General features: G+C 36.0%; 1 protein-coding gene across 7 annotated transcripts in view; it reads left to right on the forward strand.

Moving 5' to 3' along the window:
- The window catches only part of ptprt (protein tyrosine phosphatase receptor type T), a 316,287-nt gene that overhangs the window by 192,700 nt on the left and 101,917 nt on the right, over window positions 1-21,670 (forward strand). For all 7 annotated transcript variants that reach the window (XM_077197876.1, XM_077197874.1, XM_077197875.1 and 4 more), the window contains exons 8-11: window positions 5,182-5,478; window positions 10,719-10,828; window positions 19,678-19,879; window positions 21,547-21,649. In XM_077197876.1, coding sequence (XP_077053991.1) covers window positions 5,182-5,478; window positions 10,719-10,828; window positions 19,678-19,879; window positions 21,547-21,649 — 712 coding nt within the window. The remainder of the gene's footprint in view (window positions 1-5,181; window positions 5,479-10,718; window positions 10,829-19,677; window positions 19,880-21,546; window positions 21,650-21,670) is intronic.

Raw genomic sequence — 21,670 nt, forward strand, 5'->3', positions numbered from 1 at the left:
GACATGTATGAGGAATTCCTCTATATGAAGTCAACTTCTGCAGCTGTAAGTGTAATCCGACATAAACGGCAAGTCCCAGCGTGATTCACAAACTCTCACTTCACGCTGCGCAAAGTACAACGGTTTTGCTTTACGCATCACCTAATTAAGAGAGAAGTTTTAAAGTTACATCCAGAGCTAAATGCTAACTATTGTTTACTGCATCCACCAAAAAACAGACAGTAATTAAAAAACACTCTGGAGAGAAACGACCCAACATCTGTTCCCAGTGTTAATCTAATTGATTTGAGACGTGTCACTGCATGGGGTGAGTCGAGTCTTCAGGAGACTTTGGATATCAAATACTATAAATGCATTAACGGAACACAATGCGTACTTCCTGTCCACATCCAATATTCCTTAATTGTGTTATGTGCTGTGAACACAATGACTATAGCTTTGTTCCAAAACTTTGTGAGATGCCTACCAAGACTGCATTTTAAGGCATCATGTGTGGGATCAGTTTCATTATTAGTCATGTTTTATTGAGATTATCTTGAATTGCACCTTTATGACTGATATCTTTTCTTTGTTTATATCAAGACAGAAGTATATGGCAATATACAGCATAGCAGCTCACTGGTTTTGGAGCAAAGCTTATATACAGTATTTTGTGTCCTACACTGTCTTTTAACCTTTGAAGATGTTTTTTCTTCGATTGGTTGGAAATGTTTTTGAAGGTTGGTCATGTTTTCATGTAACCGATGGTGCCACTTTGGCCTACAAATGACCATTGTGAGTGAAGGTTAGTGAGTTTTGAAGGCAAAGTGCAACCTTGAACAAATATCTGAACATTTTCACTCAAGAAAAGCACAGACTCTTTAGTACTGTACGAATGAATCTGTTGGCCTGCTGGTTTTTATTGTTGGTTACATTTTATATTAATGTGTCCCTGTTACAGTGTAATTATACATTTAAGTACTGAGTAATAGTAATTACAGTGCCCCTATTATGGTTTTTCGAATATTCCCTTTCATGCAGTGTGTAATATAGCTGTTTGCGAATGTAAACGCTTTAAATAGTCAAAAGTGCACGCTAAATAAAGTTACTGTCTCTTAAAAGAAAGAGTCGTCTATAATTCTAATCCCACTGGGTTATGGTTCTATGTTGCTATAAGACATTTGCATAATGCCTGCCTATGTTGTACGTTGTCTGCCCGCGAACAACTTGACCCGCCCTCAAACACGTAATTTTACTGACGACTGCTTCCCTAATCTCGGAGATCAATGCGGGATTCGCAAAACGCTTGTTCTTGAAAGATGGGTCAGTACCAAGTTTATATGGACCAGCTTGCTACTTCACAATCCGTAAGTATGAATAATTATTGATGTAAATATTTTCTACCAGGTGTTCAAAATATGTCGTTTTGTTTTTTATGTTGTTTAAGTTTCCGACTAACCGGCTAACTCACGTTATTACTGTCTTACCAAAATAGTTAATGTTAATCAGCTGTGGGCCTCTATTACCTAAAGCTGTGTCTATTAATGCAGATTATCTGTCGTTCTCACTACTCTGAATAAAGATAAAGGATGTAGCAAGATTTGTTTTGCAAACTTTAATGCTACATTAGTCATTCACGTTAGTCCATGGGCTAACGTATGCGCTGTTATTGATAGTTCTTCCAATGTTTCATCATCTGACTCCTGCTCGGATTGATATGGTAAAATCTACGTCTTCGTTATTGTCTTAAAGATGTGTACAATCACTGAGCTTTAGGAATCTACCAATCACAACAGACTGGGCCGTCTGGCCAATCAGAGTAGAGTAGCTCGCAGAAAGGAGGGATTTAGAGAGACTAATTCATCCAATGAGTTGTTTGAGAATAATTGAAAAATGTGGTGATGTGCAATGCATACTATGAGAAAATGAAAGTGTTTTTTGACCTTTTGATGCATGTAAACCTGTTATAATATCTATTGTTATAATTTAGTATTTTTAATTTTTATTTAATTAATCTAAAAATTATTTATAAATGGGTATTAATTAATTTTTAAATTATTAAGTACATGATTGTTAATTTTTTTATCATATAAATAGTTTTATTTTTTATATGTATATTTTTTACTGATGTTTTTCCAATCGTTTCATACAGCAAATAATCGTTAAAATGCTTTTATTTAGAAAAATTAAAATGGGTCCATGTCGTTTTCAATGCTCTATGCTGATATCTAGAAAGCAGAGTGGCTTTTGGCCGATATATAATTTCATTATGGCGAATGAGACGCATTTTGTTTTATTTCATTTTCACAGTTGTTGTTTTTGTGCTGTTGTTCATTCCCTGCGTCTGTTTTTCCCTCATCTGAATATCTCAGTTTAAAAAGCCCACGCATCTGGGTATGGTGGACACCTATTGATATGTTTATTGCTTGCAGTTTCCTCTCCTGTTCCAGAGAGAGCAAGAGGGATGGTGGAGGTGTGATAAATGTTGCAGGGCGTTTGGGTCTGAAGAGATCGCTCCAAAGCAGCGCAGCAGCAGTACTGAAGATTGATTTCTCTTATGCAATTCTCCCCAACGTCTGCGATTAATGACCCTATACGCTCGCCATCCATCAGCATCTCCCCTTGCTAAACTACACCAGCCCTCATCCAGGCTCCAAAAGCCCACCTATGGCACCACGGCGTACCCCGCAGCCGAGCATTAGCGTGTTGCTAATGCTCTCAGACATTCACCTCTTTCTGTCAGATTAATGGTGATACTGTTACCCTGCACCTGTCCACCAGGCAAATCCCCTACCTCTCCAACACCTCCCCTCGACGGGGGGCTACATGTTGGGGATGGACCCTTGCTGGCCGAGAGCCTAAACATTGCTCGATCAGACATATGTCTCTGCATTTATAGCCATTCTAGTGAGGCTTAGCCACGTAGGATTTACAGTCTCAAATCTGCTTAGATGACACCTTTAGATAAGAACCAACTCTGATTAATAGATTAGCTGTAATCTGGCCTTCAGGAACAAAGGATTTGGGGTTTTGGGTCATTTGTTGTTGTTTTTCTGTAATTTGCTCTGCTAAGATTAAGCCAAAGAGTTAAGCAACAGTGCAAATGTACCACAGAACACCTAAAAATGAGGCTTTGGCTTCCTGTTTATTATTAGGTACAGACAACAAAGCAGTTATGGATCTTTTCCTTTTTTTTGACTTTCCTACCAATCTGTCTGGTTTGCTTGATCTTGAACACAATGCAACTGAACACTATTCAGTTCAAACTTTGTAAGTCTAAGCCTCCCATGTGTAGAAACCACTGAGTGAGCCATTGAAGCTGAAAAACGCTGATGTCTGCCCTAGACGTGACACAGTTCTCATATTGCTCTGCACACGGGAACTCTAAGAACTTTGAGAATGAAAGCGCCCTAAGAGAACAGCCATGTAAACTATCGTAAGACGTTAAAACTCCCTTTCACATTCGGCTCCCTTAAGATTCGTCCAAGGCCAAAGTCAGAATCCAGTCGCCTGCCTCTTTTATGCTTTTCTTCTAATCTAGAGGATTTAGTGTGAGAGATTTCGTCCAACAAGCCCACTGGATCCACTGGCGAGTCTCTGATACAGTTTAGCCACTTTCACACAGCCCGTTGATCCCGGGAAATTGTCGTAAAATTGCTAGAGTGCCTTCTGTGTGAACGCTAACACATCCCGGGATTGATGCCGGGATGGGACCTAGTAACATTGCCGGGATCAGTCCCGGAATGCGCCCGGTGTGAACAAAAGCCAGGACCAATTCTGTAAGGGAACTTGACGCACAACGTATTGACAGCTTATCGAATTAACATGTTGAAAAGAAGTCATAGTCGAAAAAAAAGTTGTGATTTGACCACGAAAAATCTTGTACAGAACAGAACTTTGAAGTTTGAACATCAACAACTAATGCCTGATCAGCTGCCATGTTGTTTAAAGCAATGCAAACCCTTCCGCTGTTGTACTACAACATGTTTTCGACGCATACGTTACGCGTCACGTGTCTTTACGGGATCTTTATGTGTTCTTTATGGGATGTGTGTGATTGCACTCACAGATTCCGGAAAATCTCTGGCAGTGTGAATGAACCAAAATCAAACGATCCCGGGACAAATCCCGGGACACATTATGTGTGTATTTTCCGGATTCTCTTTGTGAAAGGGGCTTTTGTTTCAGTGCTCAATATATTGTTCTAGGATCTCATATACAGCAGAGAATAGTTGTAATACTTAGTTTTACAAAATTCTTGCAAAATTCTTGCAATTTTGATTATTATAAAAGTGGTGCTCCTCTGGAACTGTTTTTCAAAGTCTTTGACAACATCTAAAGACCAGTTTGTCCAAATAATGCTGAGCTATATATATATATATATATATATATATATATATATGCCTACATAATGCTGTAAAGACAGTTATTATGGTTTGTTTGTGACAATGACTCTGCACTGTCTATTATCTTACTAACCACATGGCTACTTACTTAAAATATTGGACATGAAATATTGATTTCAGTTGAAATTATTTTTTTGTGCAGAAATATTTAACTGCAAACTGCAATAATTGACCAGTCAGAATCAAGTATTTCAGAAAAGCATGCAATGATAATATTTAATAAGTTCACTGTCACAAACAAAATTATATATCAAACAAATGATGTTCTTCTGTCAACTTCTATCACGGTTTCCACAACAAAAAAAAAATATATATTAAGGATAACTGTTTTCAACATTGATAAAATAAGAAATGTTTTTAAGCACCAAATAAGCATATTAGAATGAAGGATCATGTGACACTGAAGACTGGAGTAATGATGGAGCTTTGACATCAGAGAAATAAATCACATTTAAAATAATATTTTAAAAAAAGTTATTTTAAATTGTAATAATATTTCACAATATTACTGTTTTAACTGTATTTTTGATCAAATACTTACAGCCTTGATGAGCATAAGAGACTAAAAAATATTACCAACCCCAAAACGTTTGAAATGTCATGTACGTATAATACATAGCAAATGTACGTTATCCATTCAACATGGCTGTTGGTAGAGTATGGAACAAGCAAAAAGAAAAATATATCTTCTGATAATTGTCTGGTATATTGTCTCAATGTCAAGATGACCTTGTAAACAAAATGTCCTTTCAAATCGATCTTTGATCTTCCCTTTCCTTCCTGTTTCTCCCCACAGATCCAGTCAACGGTCCCCAGAACGTGAACGTTGCGGACATCCGTGCCCGTCAGCTGACCCTACAGTGGGAGACCTTTGGATATGCGGTGACGCGCTGCCACAGTTTTAACCTGACCGTCCAGTACCAGTATGTGTTCAACCAGCAGGAGTTTGCCGCTGAGGAGCTGATACCGACCTCCTCTCACTACACTCTGAGGGGACTCAGGCCTTTCGTGACCGTCAGACTACGCCTGGTGCTGGCCAACCCCGAGGGCAGCAAGGAGAGTGAGGAGATCGTCAAACAGACAGAGGAAGACGGTGAGCTTGATTAAGCAAGATGGTGGAATCTGATAGATGTTGTAAGATGTGAAACTTTATATTTTTACTTCCTGCGGGATTCAGGCTTTAATAAAGGGGGGTCAGACCCACCAAACCCTTTACAATTTGCACCATGACTTTTCCAGTTTGTAATGAGATTACTTTGCTAATTACTGTGTCTGAACAGTAATCACATTACTGATGATCACTTATGACTTCATTTCTGAAACCATCACCCTTAAGCAGATGGACAACACAAAATGCCAAATTGTCCATCCGGTTGTAAATTGAATAGATCATTGCAGTTTTGAGGTGTTCACGCCAGAATCTGATTTAACTCTTATATTCTTTTTTGTAAATGTTAAGAAAAAATTATATAAGTATTTTATAGTATGCATACAAATGATTAAATATTGTGTTGCTGTCAACTTTAGCTCACAGATATGCAAACAACATCCAAATTACAAATTAAACAAATTATAAATGCACTAATCATGTTTGCGTGGTTCACATGGTTCATTTAATTTAAAACAAGTTATAAAAGTAGACCTGACTGAACATTACCATGGCTACTTAACAATAAATATACAAATAAATAAATAAATATTGTGTAAAATAAATGTAATATTGATTAAAGAGGAAATTATTTTATATTTTGAAAGGAAAGAGACCATGGAGTGCAATGAGAAACATAAAAGAAACACAGCTAGTAGGAAATCGATTGCAAGACACAACAATTATACAGTTTAGTGGTCATTATATTTAATTATTACAGATTCAAGTAGTTCAAAGAGTCATGTTCACATTTATATATATATATATATATATATATATATATATATATATACATTGTACATTTATACTGACAGCAAAACTCTCAAAACAACTATATTTGAAATTAAATAGCATAGCTTTTTAATACCAAAACACTGGTTTAACCTTATTAGAAAAAGTCCCAGAAGAGAGGCATAATTGTAAGCATTATAAATAGATTGATTGTCTATTTCTTATTGAATTGATATCTTTTTACTTGAAGGTTGTTTGAGGAACATTTTAAATGGAGGTTTGTTGGGTACATAAATGATTAACACTGGTTCCTGGCATTTAATCTCACTAGATATTAGAATAAAACAATAATAAGTGTATTAACCTTCGCTGGGAGAATGGCACATGTACAGAAAGGCTGGAGGTTAATATTTTTTTGTACAGTGAAGTAAACACAGCTATTACAGGCTAGAACATCCTTTCATATAGCCAATATTTTGCATCAGAGACTCCGCTGTTATAGATAATGATGACAGTTGTAGCTTTTTGCAAGTTAGTTTCACAACATGCCGCAGCACTTTCCACATCCTTAAATGTGAAAATGGGAAAAGTTCAATAATCCCAACCTATTATTTCAATTATCCATGTTTTAATGAATGACTCTCACCTCTGGTTCTTGAGGACTGAAGGGTCTTTTTCAAGTCTTTGTCTTGGAGCGCTCACATGTTCTTTTCGGCTGAATGCAATTCTGAAGCTTTTTAAAGTGGAGGGATGGAAATGCGGTGATCTTTTGGGAAGTACTCTTCAATAGTGGTCATTCAAAACATCCTTCTTTTGTGTGGGGGTCAAAAATAAACTTAGTTTGCTAAACTAAACTTTAAAGATTGCCAAAAGTGATTTAAAAGACGGCAAATTCCGTATTGTGTTCATTTATAGCCTAAGAGGGAGGGAGTCTTACTGCTTTTAACTGTCTTTCGGTATTTCTTTATGTTATAAGAGCATTGGAACATATATGATAAGAACAAAGAAAACCAAGAGTCCTGTTTTTAGTGACAACAAAAGACTAATCTCACTAGAGATATTCTAAAATAAAAAGCAGCCTTTTGCCTTTTATTAAACTATAATCTCAGGGATGTATTTTTGTATTTAGTGGAGGAGATTCAATTTCTTCTGGGGTCGTTTAATTGCTTATAATACTGTATGTGTGAATAAACGATTAATTGGCAACATTTATTCCTAAGAGAATCATTTATTTTTTTTAGTTTAGTTTAGTTTAGATTTTGGCTGTGGTCAAGTGTGAATAGTTGTAAGTTTTAGTTGCCTATAGCTAGTTTGATTATTTACATATGTGTACATTACCATTCAAATGTTTGAAGTTGGTAAGATTTTTTGATGTTTTAAAAAAACTGTCGTATGCTCACCAATGCTCATTTATTTAATCAAAAATATTATTAAAATCTAAAATTTACTCTTGTCTTCATTGTCACATAATCCTTCAGAAATCATTCTAATGATCAAGAAACATTTATTATTATTATTATCATACTTTTGTGAACATTGGATATGATTTTCATGTTTTAATAATGCATCTTCTCAGATCTCAGTAGTTTTAATGCTCATTGTGAACGTGTTTGTATTACAAGATACTAGATTGTCTGCATTGTGTATTTGGGAATCACTACTGTTTTGTATAGAAGTCAGATGGAAACAGAATTGTTAGACCATAGTACTGCCCTGCTCTGCCTAAAGAAAAGCAACAAATATGAAACAAAGATGATGAAAGCCATCCTCCTCTAATCCATCTGTTCCATTGATGTATTGCAGTTAAAAGGAAATCCCAAACGTGGAGCATGTTAAAGCTTCACAGTCTGTGAAAAGACACAATGTTTCTCATACGGAGGGAAGGTTTGCTTGCAGCGCTTAATTTGAAAATTTCCCAGAGGGAAACGCTCAACCTCCATTTACAGTTAATTTCTCCCAGCTTGTTTTTAATGCTGTGCTATAAAACCATGTGAAATAAAGCCTGTTGTCAGGCCTTAGATTATTAGGTTGTTGCGTATAATTCAAGCTCATCTCATGTTTTTTCAGATTTTCATTTTCATGTTCTGATGAGTCTGTTTTGATATGGATAGAACTCTTTTGGTTATTCAGTATCTGCTCTTGTCTGCCCCACTGATGTTTTTCCTTTTTTATGTATTTTTGCATATGAAAACCTATAATTACTGTCCTTTGTGTTAGCAAATTGACGGACAGCTGCAACATATCAATAGTGAAGCTGTTCTGTCTCTCTGTGTAACCTTATATGGTGATAATTGAAGGAGGGTGAAATTAACATGAGGACGGCAGACAATTTTCACCTTATAAGGTCAACAACAACGCCGAACCCTGTAAACAAGCATAAACAGGAAAAGAGATGAAAATAATCAGTAAGATTCAGAAACAAAATGGAACGTGTGACTATTATGAAACCTTTTAAAAGGTATTTGTATCTTGAGAGGGGCAAGCATAAAATGGGAAAAAATGGTTTCTTGCACCTCAAACTTAATGAAACATCACTCATAGTCTCCCCACGGCAAGCTAATCAGCTGGATTAATATGTAAAGTAGCATTCCAGGCACAGGCATGGTTATATAGTAGAAAAGACAGTGGACAGAGGACTGGATCTAATTATATTTAATTGTAACAGTGATTTAATATGCTTGATGGCTAGTGCCCAATCAAGCTATTTGAAGAATTGTTGGAAATATAATTTAACTGGCCTCACTTTGCAATACAATATCTGAGATCAGCACCTCAGTAAGAGAGTGTTTTTCACCTTTTCTTTGATTAGCTCAATTCTTTTCCCATTGAAGAATAAATGCCAGTGACTATTCAGCTTGTAATAGCTATTGAGGGCAAATGTCTCAACCTCGCTACCTTTTCAAGAGGAACTTAGTCGCGATATAATTAAACAGATAAAATTACATGAGATGAGATCCGTTCAATGAGGTAAATGGAAACTTTCTGTTTTTCGGCATAAGTGAGATTTTCATTGACTACTGATCTGAATTCACTCTAATTTGTATTATATTCATATCCTTTTTATAGTGCAACATAATGTTTGTTGCAGTTGTTCTCAGGTGATTAGTTCAGGAAAGTTATTTCTGCTAATAAAGCTAACCAGTGGACTTTAAATCAATCAATAAATAACTAAAACTCATATTCACATTAAAAAAAAATTCAGTAATGGGGAAACTTTTGGATAAAAATGAATGATTTTCACATTTTATGAATGCATCCTCTCAGATCTCAGTTGAAACACTCACACAGTAAAATTATTTGTATTTTAAATCTTTTCCCAGTGAAGAATAAATGCCAAAGCCTATTTAACTTTTAATTATGATTAGGGGGAAACATCATAAGATTGAAGAAACTTTGTCTTTTGTGAAATAAAAAAGATTTCCAAAATAAAAGTACAGCTAGATTAGTTTTTCCTTGAGGAAATAGCTGTGCTTGCTGAGCAATGATAGTGTCAAAGATGTAGGCTTCTGTGTTGTTTCCGTGTAAATGAAATGCTGCATGAACAGTAGATGTTTTACTTCTTTTCTTTGCCGCTCAAGATGACCGCCAGCTAATCTGTTTGTGCCCGAGGCGCCTCTCCCGTTCGCCCCGTTGCGGCCTTGCTACGCTCATCTCTTTAATCTGCCCTTCCAATTAACCACGACTAAGTGCAAAGCTAACAACAGCGCTATAGGGCTGCTAAGTTGGACTAAACGACCTTTTAGCTAAGTCATTAGCTCTTTTTGCACACACCGTCAGGAACTGTCTGACTCATTAGTGTGTCATCGCTAACAGTCAAGTTAAAGACACTAACCAAGACAACTAGCCTCAAGTTGACATAATGTATGGGCTATTGTCAAACTGGCACAAATTAGCACATTTGCGTGTTGATTTATAAAATTGTCAAGTCATAGCATCTCTGAAAATGCTATGCTGGCATATGAGAGCAGGATGAAGCTGTGTATGGATGATGACATCTTGAAAACAGGTTTTTAGGGTGTTAATGATGTTCTAGCAAGAATATATTTGGAAAACTTGCAATGTGTGCCAGAGGGGACGTGCGTACAAAATATGCAAATAGACACACGCAAATGCGCGCAGTGGTACTCGTAGCACTTGTTAACACCTCTCGGTACTGAAGGGTAGCAAAGCTGTTACAATTCACACTTCGAATATTGCGGCTGAGGTGTGTTTGACATAGTTTTACTTCTTTAGTCAGCCAATCTTTGCTCGCCTCACTTTACCTTTTACCCAGCAACAGAAGCCATTTCTGTCACCCTACGTCACCCCTGTTCTCAAAACTATCACATTTTGTATCAAGGTGTTGATGTAATGGTAGAGTGTTTGATATATAGATACAATACTGTTGACTCAACATTTGTAAATCTAAACTAGAATGCTAAATGTTTGAATGTGTGTTTGTGTGTCTACACTAGTTCCTGGCCCCATTCCTATGGAGTCCATTCAGACAGGCCCATACGAGGAGAAAATCTTCATGCAATGGAAGGCCCCGAATGAAACTAATGGAGTCATTACTCTCTATGAGGTGAGGAAATGTAAAAAAAAAAAAAAATATATATATATATATATATATATATATATATATATATATATATATTAGTGCTGTCAAACGATTAAAATATTTAATCGCGATTAATCGCATTAATGTCATAGTTAACTCGCGATTAATCGCATTTAATCGCACATTTTTATCTATTCTAAATGTCTCTTGATTTCTTTTTGTCCCATTATTTTTTCTCATTTTAATGCTCTTATCAACATGGAAAAGTGGATCGGCTTGCTTTGTGCAAATGTTTTTTATTGAAAACAACATTGGCATATATTGTGTTCAATTTCACACTAAAACATTCTTACTTGGAGCAAATAATCTCTCACACAATGTAACACTGTCCATCAATAAAAGGATGAAAGAAATACTGACGAGGTCCTGATATTGACGAGGGGGCGGAGAATTCGCATCAGCTGTGTGTGTGTGTGTGTGTGTGTGTGTGTGTTTGTGTGTGTGTGTTTGGCCATCATCAAGTGGTATTTCAGACTGGACGTGCTGCGATGATGATAGCTCAGTTCACAACGACAAAACACACAGATCACTTTGGTCTCGTCAATGGAACCATTTGGCAACTTTTTAAAAGTAAACGTTCCATTAAGAATCTTATTGGCATCCATTTCGGTGTCTCGCGCTCGTCATCCACTCAAAACTGGACGTTTTGAACGTTCCTATAACATTCAGAAATAACGTTTTTATAACTTAATGGGAACGTTATGAAAACGTTCTTATAACCTAAAATTGTTAGCTGGGGAAGAGGAGAGATTCGCGATTGCACTGAACACGTTTTAAGTGCAGGCACATATTGTCTGAGCGAGCCCAGAGAAAATTCTAACTAGAGCAGCGTGTATCTGAGAGCGCGCGACTCGAGCAGAGAGATTCGTGCTCGGCACATTATATTCCACGCGCGAGCAGAGAGATTCGCGCTCGCGCATCCGGCTCGCAAGCCCAAACAAGTGTGTGCGGCGTGCCTGTTGTTTTGTTTCCGGTCTATCTAGATCCGCTTGCGCTTTCAAAACGTCCATGCCGCGTCCTATTGCAAAAGCATGTGAAAAAAAAACTACAAAGTTTGCTAGGCCAAAAAGACCGTTAATCGCGCGATAAAAAAATGAACGCCGTTAATATGGGTTTGCGTTAACGCCGTTAATAACGCGTTTAACTGACAGCCCTAATATATATATATATATACTGTATATATATATTATATTATTTTATTTGCTTCTAATTTTGTTGGACAGTCTTATGTATATACATGTATATTTATTGTAATGCACATTACAAGCAGAGAAATGAAGTCACTGCATGACAAAAACAAATTATGGCCAGATAGTGCTTTAATGTGTGTGTGTTTGAGTGGGCTGGAGGCACAAAAGAGCCTCACAATCTCTTTGATTTGATGAGGAAGAGAAACCACATGCGAGACATTGCGCATATTCTGGTACATCATTAAAATGGGGTTACTGCATGTGCCATCTTGGTGATAAGAAGATTGACAGAATTTACTAAATGTATCGAGCGGACACAATGCAGTCCCATTTGGCCGGATAATTGCTATAATAGCCCTCATTGATTTAATTAGAAGCGTCCAATAGAATTATCCTGGAGATCTGAGCAGCCGTATGCCTCCTCTCCTCGCTTTTAGTGATTCAGACAAATTAGACTTAGGACAAAGAGCTCAGAGGCAGGAAAGGGAAGGTGCGGAGATGAATGCAGCGGAAGGGTCACAAAAAGACCCTGTTTGTAGCATGCAAGTTTCTTGCTTCACAGCTTTAGAAAAGTTTGGATTCGCAAAGAAATAAATAAAATAGAGGTGCAAAAAATAGCAATAAAAACATAAAAGATGTATAATGTTTTTTTTTGATAGTCTGAAAGATTATTTGCAATATACTGTATATGATACCCTTAATATTTTAAACATTCTTCATATGCAGTATTATATACAGTATCATCAAATGCACTATATAGTAAACCATATGAATATGTATTGCTTTAATTACTGTTATGTTTTTATAAATGTAGACAAATACTGTTTATATATAAAGCATATACAAAACAACATATACATAGAAAGAAATATTATATATTTTTTTCTTCTATATATTGAATAAAGCATTTTCAAAAAAACATATACATAGAAAGAAATATTATATATATATATACATATGTAAAAATTTATAAAATGTATGTATAAATATACAGTATATATATATATATATATATATATATATATATATATATATATATATATACTGTATAAATGTACATACACATTTTTATGTTATCATATATTTATGATAGATAGATAGATAGATAGATAGATAGATAGATAGATGGATAGATAGATAGATAGATAGATAGATAGATAGATAGATAGATAGATAGATAGATAAGTTTCAGATCAGTTTCTGAGTACCTGAGATGTGTCCTGCATCAAAATCCATACTTTTGAACCCCCCCTCTCTCTCTCTATCTGTATGTTTCCTCTCCCTTCATTTCTCTGCACAACAGCCTCCTGTTATCAAACCATCAAAGCCTTTCGGAAATTAATTGCTTTGCTGACAAAATAAGAGTGTGCATATGAAAGGTGCGGGGAAAGTAGACAGAGAAGATCCTCAACAGCTCCTTAATCAACACTGAGTTGTGTAAAAGGAAGGTGTCTTTTGTCCTCATGCTTCTTTATTTTTCTTTATCTCCATGCAAATGAGGAAGAGTAAATAGCGGAACATTTCTACACACGGCAGGTTCTTAATTCTTGATCTTTGTTTTGTTTAACTTGCGTGACATGTTGTGAGTGTGCGATGACGTGATGTCTTTCCCCCTCCGCTGTGTGTCGTATGCCGTTTCTGATGGCTTCCTGTCTGGAGTTACATGGAAACAAACCACCCACTTTGTTTACAGAGAGAATTGTCTGAGGTTTTTTTTCTTTGGAGAAGTGATGGACAGGGATATTGACACTCTCTGCAGCTACTGTTATTTATGTAGAAACAGAAAAATTATGAAATTTTATCTTCAGTGTATACCATATCTATTATACCATGTTTTTTCCACCATTGTAGTATAGTTTAACATTGTATTTTAAGTTATACTGCACTAACAAAAATGTACCATTGTATTATACACTTTACATGAAGCATTATGTAAATATTAATTTATTATGAATATTCATCAAACAAAAATGTAACGAAATGTACCATGGTATTATACCATGACTTTTTGCACTACTTACAAAAAAGTACCACATTACAATCATGGTATTTTAGACCTCTAGCATGGTGCACCATGATATTCTTAAAAGTACCATGGCATACCATTTAAAAAAAACATGGTATTCATTTCAGTAATGTTGTATATTTCAAAGTACCATAGTATTATCATCAGATACCATACATGTACATTTTACTTCTTTTAAGGGTCATGATACCATGGTAATTCATGATCACGATTGGATAGTATTCTTAGAATGTACACTCCTGTTCAAAAGTTTAGGGTCAGCAAAACAAGGTATTGCTTTTATTCAGCAAGGATGTGACAGTAAAGACATTTATAATCAAAGATTTCTATTTCATACAAATGCTGTTCTGTTGAACTTGCTATTCATCAAAGAATTCTGAAAAAAATGTGGTTTGCAAAAAAAAAAATCAACATTCAGTTTTCAAAAATTAATAATAATCAGAAATGTTTCTCTGACCAGCAAATCAGCATATTAGAATGATTTCTGAAGGATCATGTGACACTGAAGACTGGAGTAATGATGCTGAAAATTCAGCTTTGCATCGCAGGAATTAATTGTATTTTAAAATATATTTAAATAGAAAAAAATTTTTATTTTAAATTGTTAGAATATTGCACAATATTACTGTTTTTACTGTATTTTTGATCAAAGAAATGCAGCCTTGCTGAGCATGAGACTTCTTTCGAAAAATTAAATAATGTTATTGTAAATAGTATAGTATATAAATATGATAATTCAGTGCCATGGTATTATTATTTGACATTGATGTATCACAGTAAGTAAAAATCTCTTTTAATAAATAATTTAAATAAATTTTGTCTAAAAATAAGTAAAGAGCTGTCGTTCTGTGTGCTGATGTAGTGGGGAAAGTTTTCACCTCTAACGGATATAAACAGTGTGTTCTGCCCTTACGGGATAGAGGAAAACCTGTGCACATGCACCCCACATCCCCCCCACCCCCCTCACGTCATGGTGTTGTTTTCATTTACATCAATAAACGGTTGAGTTGCAAGCACTCGAGTTAAGAGAAGCAGCAACCCCTAGCTCTCTAGAGCAGATCAACCGGGTTAATGGGCTCACGGTCCTACATGTGTGGTCTAGAGACAGCTGGAGGAAGGTCTAAATCTGGGTTAATGTTGATAGTGCGCTTCTTTTTTTTTACCATTTGTCGTGTATCATGACACAGTGAGATTTAAGTGCTCTTGTTTTGTCCAGCACAGCAGACATTAGTGTATCATTGCTAGTAGTCGGTAGGGAAGAAGGACATACCCGGTTGATGCAGTGAGCTGTAGTCACTGGGTTTGTGAGGTTTATGGCATCTATGAAAGATATTCAGACTAATAGCAAGCAAACACAATATTCATGAGCATATTGTGCATTCTGCTTTTTTCTGAGTCATATATGGAAAGTAATGTGTACTTTTAACTTTTAGGAGGACAGAAATTTGTATCACAAAGTCTGTAGACATTTTCCACTAATATCTCCACGATTGTTGTACACTTTGTTTGTTACAAGAACGCTGCACGATTATTTGAATGATTCGTCTGTTATTATTGTTTTAAGATTTATTCACCATTAAACGTTACGTAAAAGCAGTGATGAAATTGCAGAGATTCACTTGGGGACTTGTGGACATATTTTATTTTTTTAACCATAGACACAGAAAATCCCACTTTATTTGTGTATAAAATTTGCATAGGATGTGGAATCTATTAGGCAGATAAAAAAAATCTCCATCCCCCCATGACTGTTAAAACTATTACATTACTAGTATTTGTATAGTGCTGTATTTTCTTCTATACTTTTTGGATTTTCTATTTTTTGCGCTTGCAGAATTGAGTGCAATATTATTTTCTACACCAAATGTTGTGTAACCTAGTTTCTTTCTGGCATCCCAAACCCTCAAAACTCACCCTCAAACTTACAGAATACTAAATGTTCTGTTCTCAGCATGTCTGTTTACCAATTGCAAATCTCAAGAGATGACTACTGTAGCTTTAACCAGGCTCCTGTCGAGGAATTATTAACCAATCCAGCATGGGTTTTTAGTTTTGCATTTCACATTTCTGCTTGTATAACTCTTGATAACAGTTGGATTTTAAGTTCTTGCCAACTTTTTCTGAAGGGTTGAATGTCAATGCAGGATGAATTTTAGATGTTTAATTGCTTCGAGTTTCATTGATGTACTTCTCTGTGACAGATGCATGTAAATGTGGTTGCAAGTTTGTCTTTGTCCTAGGGTGCCCTTTTTGTTACTGTAGTGTTATTTTTTACATGACAAAAGGGATATTGTTTGACACGGTCAATATAGACTTTATCCCTGTAACAAAGCTGCCTATTTGCCTACTTTCCTCATAAATGTCTGATAAGGAACATGTTATATAGGCGGCAACTCAAGAAGACTTGAGACAATGTTGCTAATGCCATGGTATACTCTAATAAGCATTACACATAACTGGTATAATACTCAACTTTTAATTATGCATAATAATTTAGTAATTATTTATTGAGCTTTGCATTTTGCATCACAATGCATTTAGCCAAAACGAGGTACCTTAAGAGGCAGCATACTTAACCTTTTTGTTGCAAGTGCACATATGATGCCCTTAAAATTCAGCCTTAAAAGGCAGCTCACTATGTTTTGGAACAGCATTTCTCTTTTCTTTCTTTTTTTATCGTTGAAGCAAAGTAGCCATAAATCCAATATCTCCCACAAACAGGGCTGTTTTCTTCGCATTCCCATCTCCGCTGCCATACTGAACTGGGAAATGAACCCTTTTCAAATCAGCTGTGGTCAATTAAACTCAAGCGGCTCTTTTAACAGAGAGCCACAGTGCGTTCACCAGTACATTAGGCCACTTTTAGCAGCCTGTCGCGTGGCATCAAATGCCCCCTGGCCAACACTTCCTGTCTCCCCTGACAACAGAGTCTGAAGAGAGAGAGGGAGGGCAGACGAGAACAAGAGATAGATCCCCCCCATCCTCACCTATTCATTTCATACTTTCAGTTCTCTACAGGATTGATCATCCCTTGTGTTTTTCCCCCCATCAGGACATTTAAGTGATGACTGAGTAATTGGAGGCCTGTTGATCTCCATGCTGGCCTTTGAGCTTGTATGGGTTTGTTTTTGTTTTGTTTTGTTTTTCCTCCATTTAGTGACTGGTATATAATACTAGACAATTTTGTGCAGGACACATTGTTTTAATTGTATATAATAAATTAAGTGACCAAGTGTTTTCTTTTTAAAATGGAAAATACACATACTGTATACTGTACTCTCTGTCAGCCATACATACTATAACATCTGCAGTCAGACAACATTGTCCTATCTATCTATCTATCTATCTATCTATCTATCTATCTATCTATCTATCTATCTATCTATCTATCTATCTATCCATCCATCCATCCATCCATCCATCCATCCATCCATCCATCCATCCATCCATCCATCCATCCATCCATCCATCCATCCATCCATCCATCCATCCATCCATCCATCCATCCATCCATCTGATTGTATATTACAAGAACAATACCCTTCAGCCAACTCACGATTTCTTTTTCATTGGTCTGTAAAGAACAAAACGACCCGCTGTTGGCTGAGTATATTAACACCGAACAAGGGCACAGATTTACACAGGAGCTATGCTAAAGGCAATAGATGAGATTTTAAAAGCACCTTTAATAAAAAGCCTGTCATCAATCACTAATGCCCTTTCATTTACAGGAAAACCCGTGAAAGTATCTAACTGCCTGCTTCAACTTTTTAAATGTTTTTATCAACTGAGAGATGTGTCAAAAATGTTGTCTGTGGCAATCAACAGCATGTCATCGATTTTGACAGTTGGCTAAATTTAAGAGCAAAAATAAGAATGGGATGATGTATTTTGAATTGAGCATGCTGTTTATAATGGTGAGTGAGAGAGAAATACCTGTTTGTCCAAACAGGGAATGAAGAGGGTTTAAACATTTCAGTTCACATGTACAGTAAATTTTCAGCTGTAAAAGCAACATTCAGGCTGTAATTCTCTATTAAGACTGATTTATAATCCATAACATGTAAACTTGTGTTTGGCAGTATATTACATCAGGCTGCTCCGCCACACCTCAGTGGCATTGTGTGATTTACTGACCGAACATTAAACTTGATAGCATATTAAATCAAAACTATGCCACTGGAAAGCATAAAAATGTTCTGAAACAACAAGCATGAAAGTTTAAACTGATACTAGTTTGAAAAGGAAACCCTATATTTGGATATACTGTTACTGGATGTCTTATATATTTTAAATATACACACTGCATATAGTGGTAGTGTATATTCCAGGGGTGTCAAGCTCCAAACATGATGACCACCCCAGAAAAAAAAAAAGTCTAGGTGTCATATTATTTTTAATTTCAGAATCACTAGAATGACAGGTTGTCTTATTCTGATGTCTGAAAAATGTAATCATTGCGTTTTTCTCTCGCATGTTTAATGTTTGTGTCTGTACGTATTTGTGTATTTTCTGGAGTGATATTTGGTTTGAATGTGCATATTTGCTTCTCCTAACTCTTTTGTTGCCTGTGGTCAGTGAGCAGTCACGAGTGTGTGTGTGTGTGTGTGTGTGTGTGTGTGTGTGTGTGTGTGTGTGTGTGTGTGTGTGTGTGTGTGTGTGTGTGTGTGTGTGAGAGAGAGAGAGAGAGAGAGAGAGAGAGAGAGCGAGAGAGAGAGAGAGAGAGAGAGAGAGAGAGAGAGAGAGAGAGAGAGAGAGAGAGAGAGAGAGAGAGAGAGTGTTTAGAGGGCATTCTGAATCACTCCACTATGCATGAAAAGCTTTTAGGCAGCAGGCCTGCCAGGCACCCAGCTGTCAATTTATTTGATTTGAATTGTGGAATGGAGTTATGAAGTGTGAAACGTCAGGGCTAAAATGTTTTGATTACCCATATACACTGTGACCATCAATTTCCATCAGCCTCCTCTGAGATATGACGTATGCACGTCTTAGCATGAAAATGGTTATCTGTAAACTAGTTTAGTAATTGTTTTGGGGCATGTTAATTCTTTGCTGGATATTGTTTTCCAACATATACATGTTTGAAGCAGATCCACGTAAAAGTGTTTTAATAAGCAGCTTGTATTTACAGCACAGTGCACTGAATGTGCTTGTTATTCATTGTAAGCAGAATATTGTATTTGGGATGCATTTCTAGTGACTGAAATTGTCTCAAATATTTGGAGAGAAAATAATTGCAGAAAAGCCAAAGTAACTGAAAGAGATCAAGCAAAACAAAAACGTTCAGTGCTAAATTGCTCTCTGTGTTTCAGAAGGTTGATGTTATTAAGAAGAATGATGCTTAAAGGAAAAATTCACCCAAATATGAAATCTCTGCTATTTGCTCAGCCTAATGTTGCTCCAAACCCGTATGACATTCTCTGATACAAATGTGCAAAAGTAATTTGGGTTTGATACGACATAATGGTAAACAAACTATGTCATAATTGTCATTTCTTAGTATAATACATTTGAATGTACGCTTTTGTCTCCAATGCATCTCCAAGACTCTTGATGAAGTGATTGTGATAATCCAATGGACTTGTCTCTTTCATTAGATCACCTATAAGGCTCTCGGCTCCCTGGACCCCAGTGCAGATTTGACAACACAACGTGGCCGAGTCTTCAAACTCCAAAATGAGACCCATCATCTCTTCGTTGGGTTGTATCCTGGCACCACATACTACTTTACTTTGAAAGCCAGCACAAACAAAGGCTTCGGCCCACCCGTGACTACCCGTATAGCCACCAAGATCGCAGGTGAGGGTTTCAGGCAAGGGTTCAGCTCAGATTGTTGGGTATTTTCCAACAGTGAAATGATAATTATACAAAATTATGGTAAAACAGACCCTCAGGTTCCATTTTAATTGATTTAATGTGACAGACATTTGTTCTTCATGGATATAGAGTATTCACGTCGAACAGACTGATGATAATGTATGAAATTGTTTCAGAGAACATGAACTGATGGTGTTAAATAAGCTTCATTTGATTGCTTACCTAATTATCACTTGCATTTCTAAAATTTGCATAATTAGTTTTGTCATTTTTACTTTTTCTTGTATCTTAAAGAAGCTTTGCTGGAGCGAAAATCTCATTAGCGTGTTGTGTTATTGGCATAAATATCGTTGGAATACAGTTAATGTAAAGTGAATGGAATAATGAGAACATGAATCGTAAACAACATCCTCCACAAGTTCAGCCCAATTTCTTTGGCCTGCGGCTGTCAGTTCGTTCCGTTTCATAATAACGTGGCATTTGTGAGCACGCCAGACACCATTTATTAAAACCGTATTGTTCACTGAATCTAAACACTGTAATGAGAGAGTGACATTTTCAGTATGATTACATAGTAATGACCTCTGAGTCAGGCTTCCAAACGGTATGCTTTCTAATAGGAGTAAATACTGTGAAATGAATGTTTTTACAAAAGCATGAATATTAATTATACATAATATTAAAACATAGTGGGTTTGAATGGCAGCTGAGTTCAGGCTTCAGAACAAGTTAAACTCTAAACTCTATAGCATGCTGTCGATTGCCCCAGACAGCAACTTCAACATATCTCTTAGTTTGTAAAAACAGTCAAGTTGTACAGTACTTACAGTAGAACATTCATGCAGTAGTGGCCAAAAGTCATGTCTGGAGTGGGTATTTGTTTTTTTATGACACTACAAGTTTGATTAAACCATCAAAATATATATTTTTACATATTTCAAATATGAAGGAAGAACAAAACAATAAACTTGGTTAAGGTATTTGTCTAAACTTTTTTTTTTTTTTGAAAAGCTACAGGTTTTATTTTAATATGCAAAACAAATGCATAGAAAAACAAAAATCTCACAGGAAAAAGCATACATTGAATACAGCATAATCAAATATTACTATTTTATTGGTTTTCTCTTGTTTTTGCATAATGAAAATTATGTTCATAATTTCTTTGTTTGACAGGCCGGCCAAAAACGATATCACACAATTTGGCAGGTTTCACTGTGTTATCACAAATAAAGCAATTTACTTCAAGCACAACAATGTAATATGCTTACAAAAATCGTTTAACATTTTTTTAATATTATTACATAATAATTTCTATTAAAATATAATGTTTGAATAAAGTGTGAAGATGTCACGTTTCCTAGGCTGGATATCACTTTTAGCCACTACGGTATACTCTTTATTTTTATACAATATAAATATGGGTAATTTTATATTTGCAAATACACTTAATTGATGCTTGTGTTACATAAACTGAAAAAATGTCTTTTTATAGAAAAGATGCTATTTAAAAAAGTTTTTTAGACATCCGTTTCTCTTCCATTTGTCCTTGTCACTTGAAATGAGGTTTTCTGAGCTATACAGTATGTGCTTTCTTTATATCCTTTCTTTCTTTAAAGTCCTTGTCCTTTAACATAATTCTGTGTCTGCAGCTCCATCCATGCCTGAATATGAGACCGACTCTCCGCTCAATGAGACGGACACAACAATCACCGTCCTCTTAAAACCCGCCCAATCACGAGGGGCTCCTGTCAGGTGAGTTTGCCTCTCATCATG

The sequence above is a fragment of the Siphateles boraxobius genome, unplaced genomic scaffold (genome assembly GCF_051911475.1).
Source record: "Siphateles boraxobius isolate OS27281-9 unplaced genomic scaffold, OSU_SipBor_1 41, whole genome shotgun sequence".
In the NCBI taxonomy this organism is placed as follows: Eukaryota; Metazoa; Chordata; class Actinopteri; order Cypriniformes; family Leuciscidae; genus Siphateles; species Siphateles boraxobius.